The sequence below is a fragment of the Physella acuta genome, unplaced genomic scaffold, assembly GCF_028476545.2.
Source record: "Physella acuta isolate Inbredline_101_S28 unplaced genomic scaffold, ASM2847654v3 ptg000352l, whole genome shotgun sequence".
NCBI classification, from domain to species: Eukaryota; Metazoa; Mollusca; class Gastropoda; family Physidae; genus Physella; species Physella acuta.
Genome location: NW_026731871.1, coordinates 271311 through 283672, shown reverse-complemented (window position 1 = coordinate 283672; position 12362 = coordinate 271311). Strand labels below are relative to the sequence as shown.

General features: G+C 33.5%; 1 protein-coding gene across 1 annotated transcript; it reads right to left on the bottom strand.

The window, feature by feature from the left end:
- Positions 1-3203: 3203 nt before the first annotated feature.
- On the bottom strand, positions 3204-12114 carry LOC131941187 (beclin 1-associated autophagy-related key regulator-like). Its single transcript, XM_059300205.1, has 9 exons — positions 11899-12114; positions 10825-10887; positions 10204-10246; positions 10005-10086; positions 9257-9641; positions 8183-8355; positions 7185-7338; positions 6729-6896; positions 3204-5932 (listed from the first exon to the last, which is right to left on the bottom strand). Exons 1-9 carry the CDS (start codon positions 12087-12089, stop codon positions 5647-5649), a joined length of 1545 nt encoding a protein of 514 aa, XP_059156188.1. The 5' UTR covers positions 12090-12114; the 3' UTR covers positions 3204-5646.
- Positions 12115-12362: the final 248 nt, after the last annotated feature.

Below are 12362 nucleotides of genomic sequence, written 5' to 3'. Positions count from 1 at the left end.
AGAAACACTGGTCACGGTGATCCGCGAAGCGTGATTGCAGTTGTCATGAGCGTCGAGGGCGGTTTCTACAAATTAAGAACGGAACATGGTGTTCTAAAACAACTGTATGCTAGAAGTGAGTTTTCAATTCTTCAAGAAAAACTGCTCTTATTGTCGTCAGTTGGCACTGAGGAAAAATCACTACGAACCATCGCATCTTCACAATCATTGACTGGGAGACAAGGCTATTGCATAACTAAGTGCACAACAAATCGCTGCAAGTGTAAAAATAACAAGCTGCTATGTAATTCTAAATGCCATAAAAGTTCAACTTGTTGTAACAAATGATGATATTGATAGATTGAGACTAGAGTACAATAAAATTTTTTGAATGTTTCTGTCATTTACTTTAATTAATAATCAATAAAGACTTAATTTCATGATCCTTACGGCATAAAAATAAAACCCAAAATCTGCTCATGATCTTCTAATTCGGACTTTGGCCAGTCGTCCCTAGCCAGATGATCTCCTAATTAAGACTTTGGCCGGTCCACCATGGCCAGTCTGCGGATTGGCCGGCCAAAGGCCGAAATCAAGCAAAGTTTCGGACTTTGACCGACCTATGGGAGGCGATATTGGCCAATGCGCGGATTGGCCGGCCAATCCTAGCATTGGCCGACTTCGGGCTTTGACCGTAACATATATATATATATATATATATATATATATATATATATATATATATATATAATAACTAGCTGTATGTCATTGCTTCGCTATGATGTAAAATAAATTGAAAGTAGCACTCTGAAGAAATAAGAAAAAACACACAATGTAGGCCGACAAAACAAAAATTGTATCAATCTAAACATATATATATATATATATATATATATATATATATATATATATATATATATATATATATATATATATATATATATATATATATATATATATATATATATATATATATATACTACAACCAAAACAATGAACGTAACACAATCTGTTTTGTACTTCTTGTAAAAAAAAACTCTTATATAATAATTCCTGGGAAATTATTTCAGACAAGTGATATAGGGGAAATAATCACTCTCTTAATATAAATATGTATATATCAACACATTTAATTATAAATGTCAAAACAAATAAATAATTACTTTAGAATATAATGAAATTGTTTAACACTATTCGTGTTTACAAAATGTTTTTGTCTATAATCAGAATTTAAGATATCGTCATCATAAATGCTAAAGTATAACAGCATAATGAAAGTTTTTAAAATCAGAGTTGGTATAAAAACACGCTTTTCGATATAATAGAAAAACATTCGGAATAACAGGCTACATTTAACTAAATATCGGTGTTTTAGTTCAGATCATATATTTTAATTAATTTGCTTCTTTGTGTTCTTATGTGTTGAATCTCTGTATTGATCACACACCTTTTACTGGTAATTGCAAAAACAACATTCCCAGAGTTTTACGTTTAAAAAGCTTATTTTCTGGCGGCATGGTACTTTGGTACATCATTACGCTTTTTTCTACATGTACTTAACAGATCAGTTCGGGGTGGGTTGGGGGGGGGGGGTGGGTTCAACTTCATTCACCACAGTCCGTTCACTTTAGGTCAATTATCCAACCCAGTGTATACCTAGGTGTGACATTAATGTCGCTCTATACAATTGTGGTGGTGAGGTGTGTAGGGGGGGGGGGAGATAACCAACTCAAGAGTGAACATAGCGTTAGTTTTTAGATGACGGTTCTAAACAAACATATATATTACACAAATATATTAAATATATATTACAGAAATAGATTTAAATAAGTAGCAGTGGTATTATGACAATATTTTTTGTATAAGGGGTCCATGGGGGAGGGGGTTGTAACTGTTTCATATAATTTGTAATCGCAATCACTATCGCCCAAATTGTCATAATACTACTACTTCATCGTGATGACGTTATCGACCTTGTCGAAATCTCCCCACAACTACGCAGTTTGCTCATAAGTAAATTTAAATAGAGGTGCCACATCAGTTGTATTTGTTTCTGTATTGTAATTTTTTTTAAATTAATCACACGATACAAACTGTATATATAAAGTAATTATGTGTGAAGTTTTATGTATAACTTTTTCTAATTCAATTATTTGTAAGCAAATACATTATAGAGTTGCCTTAAACTTAACACTCCTCTTGCCAAGTGGTACTACCGTAGAGGTTTTTTAAACATTGCAATGCATCGTAATGGTTATTTTTAGAATGGCAAACTGATGCAGCTGTTAATACGTGTTGTAAACGTAGACACTACTAGACTAGTACAATAATGCTTAATTTCTGCATGAATAGAAATCTTGTGATTTACATAGATGTGCCGACCAAAAATATTTTTTTAACAAATATCATTGTTTAAAACTTTGAGTTTAAAAAGTTTCCAAAAAGGCGCCACTTTGCTGAAAATGGCCAGAGGGGGAGCGGCCGCTCCCCCTGCTCCCCCCCTGCGTACGCTACTGCTTAGAGCTCGTTTCGCCGACCATTTAAATAAAAATTTCGCAGTACGCCGCTAAACCGATTTACAAGGATTTATCGTTTTTTCCGTAGCGTGATTGTAATACCATATACCAATATATTTGCGCATGCGTGAAATAGGCTATACTATGTTTCCCTACATATTGATAGATAGAATATTAAATCTATCTATATGAATGTTTGTGTTCCTTCTGAAAAATGAAGTGAAGCAATCACTCCGATGACGAAGAACCTAAAGAAAATATTCGTTAATAAAAATTTGTAATTCTATTACAAGTAATGAAGGCTGAATCGATGCTAGTTTAAATAACAAGAGTATTTCCATTATTGATAAGTGGACTTCTCCCTACAAAAAGCTGGCAGAGGGGACTGTCAAGTAGATTGCCAGACCGGTAAAAGTGGAAAAAAAAACTTTCTGTGAGGCGTCCCCATGTGTTTTGGGCACAAAAAAAAAAAAAAAAGATGGTTTAATTGCATAAATGTAAAGCAGATGTTACTAATAATACAATGTTTTATAAATATATTCATGGTACAACAATAGGTTTTGTGTCAGAAAAATTGCAACAAATTGGCTGGAGTGAGGAGCTAAAGTTTGACCAACTAATGACTACAAGGGGTGGTTACATTTGCAACTAAAAGCATAATGACCACTTACAATAGTTATAAACAAAAAACAAACAAAGCTAAAGTCTGTGGACTCACTTCTGAACACATTGTTTAATTTTCAAAATATATACCTCACATCATTTATCATTAAATGAACATGAATGGAAATTAAGATGAAAAGGTACGAATGTGAAAATTGAAACGATAAAATTTTTTTTTTTAAATTAAAAAAAAGCTGCACTTCAAAGAAAGTAATGAATTGTAGAGCAAGAAATTTTGATGTACAAAAACTGAATTGTTTAAATCACACCATAGTGGCGCAGCTAGGGGGGGGGGGGGGGGGAAGCATAATGTACAGGGCGATTCTATTCATTTCTTGGACACTATGTTTTGGAATAGTTCAGTAAATCAGCACCGGTTGTCAAAGGATGTATAAAAAAAAAAATTTCCATGAAAGATGGATAAGTCACGGACCACGATGTACAAAAAAAAAAGAATTAAAAACAACAAAAAGTGCGTGTAGCACGGTATGAAAGGCTATGGCAAATCTAAATTATGTACAGCAATAGTTCTGCCACCGATGGCAGTAAACAAAACAATACAAAGCTGTTTTCATTTGTTCAACAAATAAAAAAAAAGTGCTTTGTTTTCACATTTATTGAGTTGTGGTTTTTTAATAAAAACTCACAAGAGGGGCGAAGGCTAGCACTATTGGGTGACGCATAGGGAATGTACACCCAGGTTGCAGTTTTCTATATATACATGTGTATGTATATATACATATATATGTATATATATACATATATATATATATATATACATATAAATATATATATATATACATATAAATATATATATATAATATAGGGATGAGGCAGCATAGTTGAGTTTGTCTTCATAAATATGTATACACGAGGGCAACAAAATCAAATATGCCTCATACGATTTGTGCAGGTTAAAAAAAAATCTTTAATATGTAGTATTGCTAATAGGGCTAGAGATCTTTTATCTTAGTACACAACAAAAAATTTAACTTCACATTCAGAGAAGTGAAAAAGTTGGCAGATGTATTTTGTAATCTCTTTCTAAAGTAATTGATAATGCTGAAGCTGTGAGTGGTCGTTACACTCACATTTCATGCAGTCCTATGATCCGAATGTCGGAAGAAAAAAACGCTTAATTAAAATTTAAATGGCTATCAAAAGATAAGCAACCCATAACAGCCTAGAAATCTCCTGTAATGTGGCTTGATCATGAAGGTTGAAACAGACTATGAAGTATCACTAATGTAAATTATAAACAAAATTTCCCACGGCTTTTAGAGAAAAATTAGCAAATTAATTGTTGATGCATAAAAGAATAGAAAATGTACTCCCATTTTCCTCCAAACATTATATAATGAAATCTTATAAAACTGTTGTCCAAAACTAACTACAAATTTATATTTTGTTTATGTATTACCTCATTAAGTTTTTTTTTTCAAAACCAAAAAATATTAGTTTATGGTTCATGAGAATCAATATTGAAGCATATCATCTATTTAAAAGTAAGCAAATTATGGTAATCAATAAATACATAAATGTATTTTATAAACAAAAAAAAACTTAGAAGTTCTTTTAAAAATATTTAAAAACAGATGAAACAATAAATGCACAAAGGCAGATGTATTTCACATTTAAAAAGCGCAAGTTGTAACCAGACTTTAAAAATGTTGCATATATAAATATTGCTAGTTGAACCACTTTTCCATATTTTGTACAGCACTTCACTCAATTTATAAGTAATTTTAGCCTACATTTCAAATAAAATTTTCACCACAGTTGCTACGGATCATTTTAAAAAAAACAACAATGATGTCAGAAAATTTAACTGTAAAACTTTAGAAATTATCATACAATTTAGAAAAAAATTATGTTAAGCCTAAAGTCAGCAAGGTTAAATCAATTTTAAGCAACAATTACAACAATACAAAACAAGAAGTTTGTTACATTAAAATTCTATCATTAAGATTGTTTTTTTTTATAAATATTAACACTGGCTCCAATGAAAAAAATCTAAGACTTTCAAGTTACTTCAGGATAAAACAAGAGCACTCTGGGTAAAAATGACAAAATACATACCCAATAAATTATCTTGCCATGAAACAAAAATATTATTGCACAATGATTTTTAAAATATTCAGCCTGTATAAACATATACAGCCGAATAAAATTTTATTTTCACAGATCTGAACCCCACAAAGTCACTTATCCATTGAAAAAATACATTTTAAGACTCAATGAATAAGTAAGGTGGATCCTTTACCGGTAATTAAAAAAACTAATTTTACTTTGAAGACATCAGGAAAATATTTCTCGCTACAGTTCGTGAAGGTAATATGTTGCAGACCAATCCCCATTGGTCAGTTTCCACGAGGGTCACATGTGAAACACCTTGATCTGATCCCTGATGAGCTGACTCAGTAAATCCTCTGCTTTTGAAGGAAATAACATCCGTTGATATTAAACGAGGCGGAAATTTTTGAAAAAATTATTTTTTCCCGTAGTAGGAAGTGAACCACCCAGTGAGGCTGGCGGCCGCACGATTGGCTACGTTGAACAAGGCACCAGCGGTGGATGTGTTGTTGTCCACCTGCGAGGACAAGCCCATGTTTGAGGCGTCGCACGTGGGAAGACTTGTCGGCACGCGCTCCCAGTCCCTGGACAGGTCCATGTCCGCTGCTGCCTGGTCCGTGTCCTCCTCTACGTCGTCGTACTCCAAGGGGCAAAGTTCGGCTTCGACTAGCATTTCATAGTTTGGACAAAATGCCCCACTCCTGTAACATTATAAAAACGTTAATGATCAATTAATAATAATTTGAAGAAAGTTGTTTTATACTGTCTGTTTTCACTTCAACTTCTATATTAAAATCACTGTACTAACTAAGTTATTACTACATTACTATGAAACCACAAAAATCCGGAACAAAGATCATAAAGTAAGTATGGTTTTTACAAAAAAAAATATTTTCAGGCAGGACCAGTGGCGAATGTAAGGGGGGGGGGGGGGGGGGGGTTGTCAGGACACAAAAATGATGAATGTTTTTAAAATAACAGCCACTGGTGATTTGCCAAGAAACACCCAACAATGCAAACAACACAAAGATGGGCTACACCTGGAGTCAAAATGACAAGATGGCACAGGATAGAGGACTCTGGAGATCTTTGGTTGGCAGTCAATACCCCAGCAAGGGTGACTGATGAGAGGTGATGATGTGATAGTGAACTCAGTTATTTTTCTACAGGTAACACTGTCATGGTAAGGACTCATATTAGGGTTACAATCTGGGCTATGATAGCAATTTCTGAAAACATGATTTCATAACAAATTATTGGAGCATGACTAAGCTGGAATCCCCAGGGAAAAAGGAGGGTGGGCAGGCCAAGGAAGACATGGAGAAGAACGGTTGAAGAAGAGGAGGCGAAAACAGCTGGGCACAGACAAAGGGGGCAGCCCAAAACCGAGTCCGATGGAGATGTGTGGTTGCAGCCCTTTGCTCCCCAGGGGCCACAAAGGAGTGATGATGATGATGACTAAGCTGCAGTATAACACAACTGACCAGGCTGACTTACCTGCCAAGACCTGGGCTATGGAGGATGGTCAAAATATTCTGAAGGGATAAGTTTTCTAGAAGGTTATCAGGGTCAACGTCCTGGCTATAAGCCAGGTGTAATATATTCTGGTGTAAACGCCAGACAAAGTTGCAGAATTCATGCTCAGTCATGTCATCTTTAACTTCTCTGAAACAGATGCAAGTTCCAGTTAAAATATTTTTTATAAAAGAATTTTTTAAAAAGTAAAAGAAAAATTGCTTTATTTTGGGGGAAAAGACAACAATAAAAAAAAAAAACAAGTCAAAAACCCTTAAATAAAAAATTAAAAGGAACATAGTAAAAACAATACATACTTAAATTAACACATCTTTGGGAGAAAATAAACTTTAAAAGTAAGAAATAAAAAAATAATGAGAAACCCCAAAATAACAGAACAAAACAACATAATTTAACATAACAAATAAAATCACTCACTTGATTGAACACATTCTGGGTAGGTGAACATCTAGTATGTGGGACAGCAGTCTGACAAACATGGATGTGTATGTGAGTGCTGACAGAACACCGTAGCTGGAGTTACCCACAGGAATTTTCTCTGGGTTCTCTAATGTATGCCTGCTTGCCATGGCTAAAAATAAATAAATCATGTGATTAGTAATGTTGTTCTACTAGAATTTGTGTTATGTTCTGGGTTCTCTAATGTATGCCTGCTTGCCATGGCTAAAAATAAATAAATCATGTGATTAGTAATGTTGTTCTACTAGAATTTGTGTTCTGTTCTGGGTTCTCTAATATATGCCTGCTGGCCATGGCTAATTAAAAAAAAAATGTGATTAGTAATGTTGTTCTACTAGAATTTGTGTTATGTTCTGGGTTCTTTAATGTATGCCTTCTTGCCATAGCTAATTTTAAAAAATTATGTGATTAGTAAAGCTGTTCTACAAGAATTTGTGTTATATTTTCAGAAAATAAGAATGTTGTTTACTATTAAATTTTGTAGTGTCAATTAGCCTTTTTCCATATTCATAATATCACTAGGGTGATGACTAAGATGTTAAACATCATTATTAAGATGACTTAAATAATTATAAACTACATTTATTTACCTTAAATTAGATACCAATTTTAATTACCAAAATTAATCGGAAGCCTAGAAAATGATTTTTGAAAAATCGCATTTGTTTTTAAATGGTTAAGATGCTATGACTGAAAAGTTGGGTTAGTTTTTAAGGAGTGTTGTTGTGGCGCAATAGACAGTTCAGCACAAATGTGTTGTCTGCTAGAGTTCTTCCTGTAATTTACTTTATTGGTTAAAAATGATTATCAACTGATACTATGGCACAGGTAGCTGACATGAACTCTAAACCTAAATTCCTTTTATAATGGTTATAATTTTACAAAGTTGAAATTTTAAAATTGTTACAATTAAATCACACTGTAATATTGTTATATTAAAAAATAGTTCTCCCTACCAAACAAATGAATGGCTGATGAGGTTCCACTGTAGTCTGCTAGGGTAGAGCCCACAATTTTACAGTGGTTCTCTCCCCTGTGGTCGCCATGGACCCAGCGCCCTCCAATAAATGCAGTATCACAAGCATCCCTGAGTGCTGTGGCCATGCTCATCTCCAAGCTGTCAGTATCTCTGAAATATTGAGGTTTGTTTTGTTGAGACCTGGTTTTATTTTTTAAAGAACCTAAGACAAAATTAACTGGGCAAGTTATGATTTTATTAAGATGATTTAAAAACTGAAATATTTTGTTGTTTTGTTGAGACCTGGTTTTATTTTTTAAAGAACCTAAGACAAAATTAACTGGGCAAGTTATGGTTTCATTAAGATGATTTAAAAACTGAAATATTTTGTTGTTTTGTTGAGACCTGATTTTATTTTTTAAAGAACCTAAGACTAAAATAGCTTGAAAATCAAGACTGTTCTAACTCAAACTTACGATTTTTTCAAGGTTTATACACCATTAAAAATAATCCATGTAAGCATGATGGTGAAAGAAAATTGTGGCCATATCCCTATTATTACACAACAGTTCTACTTCACAAAGTTTAAATATATAAAATATAAAAGAAAACCTGAAAGCCTTGTGGTGAACATTAAAAAAATATTGAGTGACATGACATTTACAGCCCACAGTAGAAAGGAAAGTATTTTTGGATGATTAAAGATACAAATGTACAATAATAGACTCTTCTAAAAATAGGTGTGTTAGGTTGTTAGTAGTATTGTAATCTTGTCTAGTTATATGGATAGAAATAAGGGGTTAGGTGTATAGCAGGACTAGGGTTGAAGTTAGGCTTAGCATTGACATTATCAAGTCATATGTAGAATTTAGTTAACTACAAGTAACCTAACACCCCTTTTTAAGGAAGATTCTATTATCAAGTCATATGTAGAATTTAGTTAACTACAAGTAACCTAACACTCCTTTTTAAGGAAGATTCTATTATCAGACACTGGTATAAGAAATCCCCTGTGTTTTCAAACAAAGAACACAGAATTCAGAGAAAAACACAATGAAATTAAATCACTTACACAGGTGCAAAAACTTCTTCAATGGTGAAAATCCTCTGGGATAAAATCTTGACAAATGTTGCTCTTCTGTGGGCCAGGTACTGGTGGTACAGGTCAAGCTCCTTTATGAGAACAGGCACAGATTTGTTCTCTAGATTTGTTTCTTTCCCGTCCTTCCCACTTTTTGACTGGGCTCTGAGAGCTGCTTGAATCAACTGCTTCACATCACAGTCTTTGTTGAACTCCACCTCGCAAAGATCTTGCAAAGATGGGAGCCTGGTCGTGGGCAGCTCGGAGAGTGAGACCACCTTCTGCCTGACCACCTGGATACTGACAGCCTGGTTTTGATCCAAGCTGGCCTGCAGGTCTCTTCGTTTCTTTTTGCTTTTTTTCAAGACTTCTTTGTCTAGGTTTGGAAAAAAAATATATATAAAAATGCAGAAATAAGAATAATTTGCAATTTAGTAATATACAGGCTGTTACACTCAATGCTCTTTAATTTCTACTTTATATCAGTGTCATAACTACAGAAGTTTGTTTCGTATGTTGATGACCATTTTTGTTACCCCGGTTTACATGTATTCAATTTTTAATCACTCCCACATATGTATATAAAATGTAGGACCAAAATGGATTCCCTCAACTTAGAGCAAAATTTACTGAGTTTACAGAAAAATTCTTTAAAAAAGTGACTTTGTGGACATCCCCAGCAACACAATTGCTTATAGCCATTTCAGAAATGAATACATTCCTGTAAACTAATACCTACCAACTTCACATTTTGCTTTAGTTTCTGTTATTGCTTGCTTGAGAAGTTGAATCCTCTTTTTGATAAGTGCAATGTCTGTCCTCTGAAATTAAAATCCTTTCGTAATTTATTTCCATTTAAAAAAAAACAAAAAAAAAACTTATTTTAAACAACTTCAAAAATGTAATCAGATTATTCTATTACAGTTATAAAAGCTTACTTTTGAATCTGCCCTTTCAATGTCCTCAATCTCTAATTCAAATCTGCAAACAAACATACCAAGATCTTTATTTAACCACCACTTTTGTTGAATTAAGACCAACTAATCTAGATATTTATTTTAGTAAATCATACTGTGGGAAAAAAGTGTCATACCATTGTTCTCAAAGTGTTTTGAAATTTTTAGATAGCAATTACAACTTTAAGGTTAGGTTTAGAGGGATAAAACACAATTTACAAAAATATTGAAAACACACATCTGTGTTATTAAATAAAGGACAAGTATAATTATTCTATTATTTATTTATAGGCCTGATTTTTTTTTACTGAAAAGTTCGGATGATTACAGATATCGGTGTCTGAAAATGGAATCTTCTTTAAAAAAGGGGTGTTGGGTTGTTAGTAGAATTGTAATCTCGACTAATTTTATGGTTAGAAATTAGGGTTAGGCGTATGGTAGGACCAGGGTTGGGGTCGGGGACAGGATTAGCACTGACATTAGCCAGCCATGTGTGTACTTAGTTAACTACCAGTAACCTAACGCCCCTTTTTAAAAAGAAATTTCCATTATCGGACACAGGTGTAAACATTCTCCCAAAAATTCATTTTAAGCAGAGCTTACCTTTTGCACACATCTTCTCTTTCTTTTTTTTTGACCTCCCATTCTACTTTTTTTTCACTAAATCTGAAAGAGCAGAAAACAAAATCAATACAATCAACACAATAAGTCAGAAGTCTTGAGTTAACTTCCTGGAGAAGTTTTGTTTTGGTTTAGGCACTACACACAACACTGTGCATGCGAGGTATGTGGCCCGACCGACCGAAAGGATATTGTTTATATCACTGGAGATGGGATTATATTTAACTCAATGCAACAAGCCCACAGGTTGGTTGAAGCCAGGCCGTGGGGATGTTCTGTCCGGGATTCAAAGGGTCAAATCGAAATATCATCCCACATGTTTATCTCACTTTACAACAGTAGGCCTAATTAAAATTAATTTTCAAATTTTTATTATGGCCTACTTATTTGGGTAAGATTAAGCAAATTTTACTGCTAATAAGTCAAGTTCAGTGGAGGGTGCCACAATAGGCTGACCTGACTTTGGAATTTTTTTCAGTAATAATGACTTTGCACAGACAGTTAAAATATGCTAAATTGGCTTAGTTTACAAGTGTGATAGTGATAGCTAGATCTATAATCAATAATCTATAGGCCTATTGATACATTTTTTTTAATAAAAAATCATTTAGATCTAGGAATTTTCATCAAAATAGTTAAATACCTACTAAATCTAGAATTCTAGAGCAGTAACTAAACTATATTATACTATAACTATTCTATTACTACAGAGTAGTAGATCTAGATCTAGAGAGTAGAGTAGAGTAGAGAAGAGAGAGAGCTAGATCTAGATTCTAGAATTAGAATCTCTAGACTAGATTTCTAGATCTAAATCTAGATCTAGATCTAGAACTAGAATCTAGTTCTGCCCACGATTTTTAAAATTAAATTTGTGTCCTTGAGTTGAGACCTTGACCTCGTAAACATATTAAAAGATTAGAACAACCTATTAAAGTGAATACATTTTCAAAATATTCTTTAGCCTGATGAGTTACTTTAGCCCCAGCTCTTCTCTGCTTCATAAAGAAAATAAAATAAAATAGGGCAATTTTTTTCTATTTTTAAGTGTTGTCTCACCGTCGTCCGTCTCTCCTTTGAGTGTGAGTAAATTCGCCTTTGTTAACACATGTATCACATAAAAGATTGCTCCTGTTTTCACAACATAAAGGGCACTTCTCAACTGCTACTTTTACAATTTTCCCCTCTTTTATGGCCTGTTGCAAAATTCTTCTAAATTCGTCAGTAGTCTGTGAAATACTGGCGGCCATAACAAAATTGTGTTTACGATGAGGAATTGTGGGATAGCCATGTGATTGGTTGGAAACGTAAATAAAAGAGATTCATGCATTATATCAGTTCTATTTTTATCCCGCACGTTTTTAACCGAATTTTTGTTTTATATTAGCTGAAAATGACAATTTATTCGTAAAATTTTCAAGTAAAAATCACCAGAGGCAAATCAATCTGCTTTCTTCTGTTTAACTATAACCTTTCTTGCTGCAAAGCAATGTAAAAAACAAACAGATGTAGATTCTAGAACT

Bases quoted from the DNA above. Each gene is read 5' to 3' on its own strand.
- LOC131941187 (XM_059300205.1), bottom strand. From the start codon at position 12,089: ATGGCCGCCAGTATTTCACAGACTACTGACGAATTTAGAAGAATTTTG. The intron at 10,247-10,824 runs GTAAGCTCTGCT...GTTTGTTTGCAG, and splicing joins AGAGAAGATGTGTGCAAAAG to ATTTGAATTAGAGATTGAGG. The intron at 6,897-7,184 runs GTGAGTGATTTT...CATCTGTTTCAG, and splicing joins CCCAGAATGTGTTCAATCAA to AGAAGTTAAAGATGACATGA.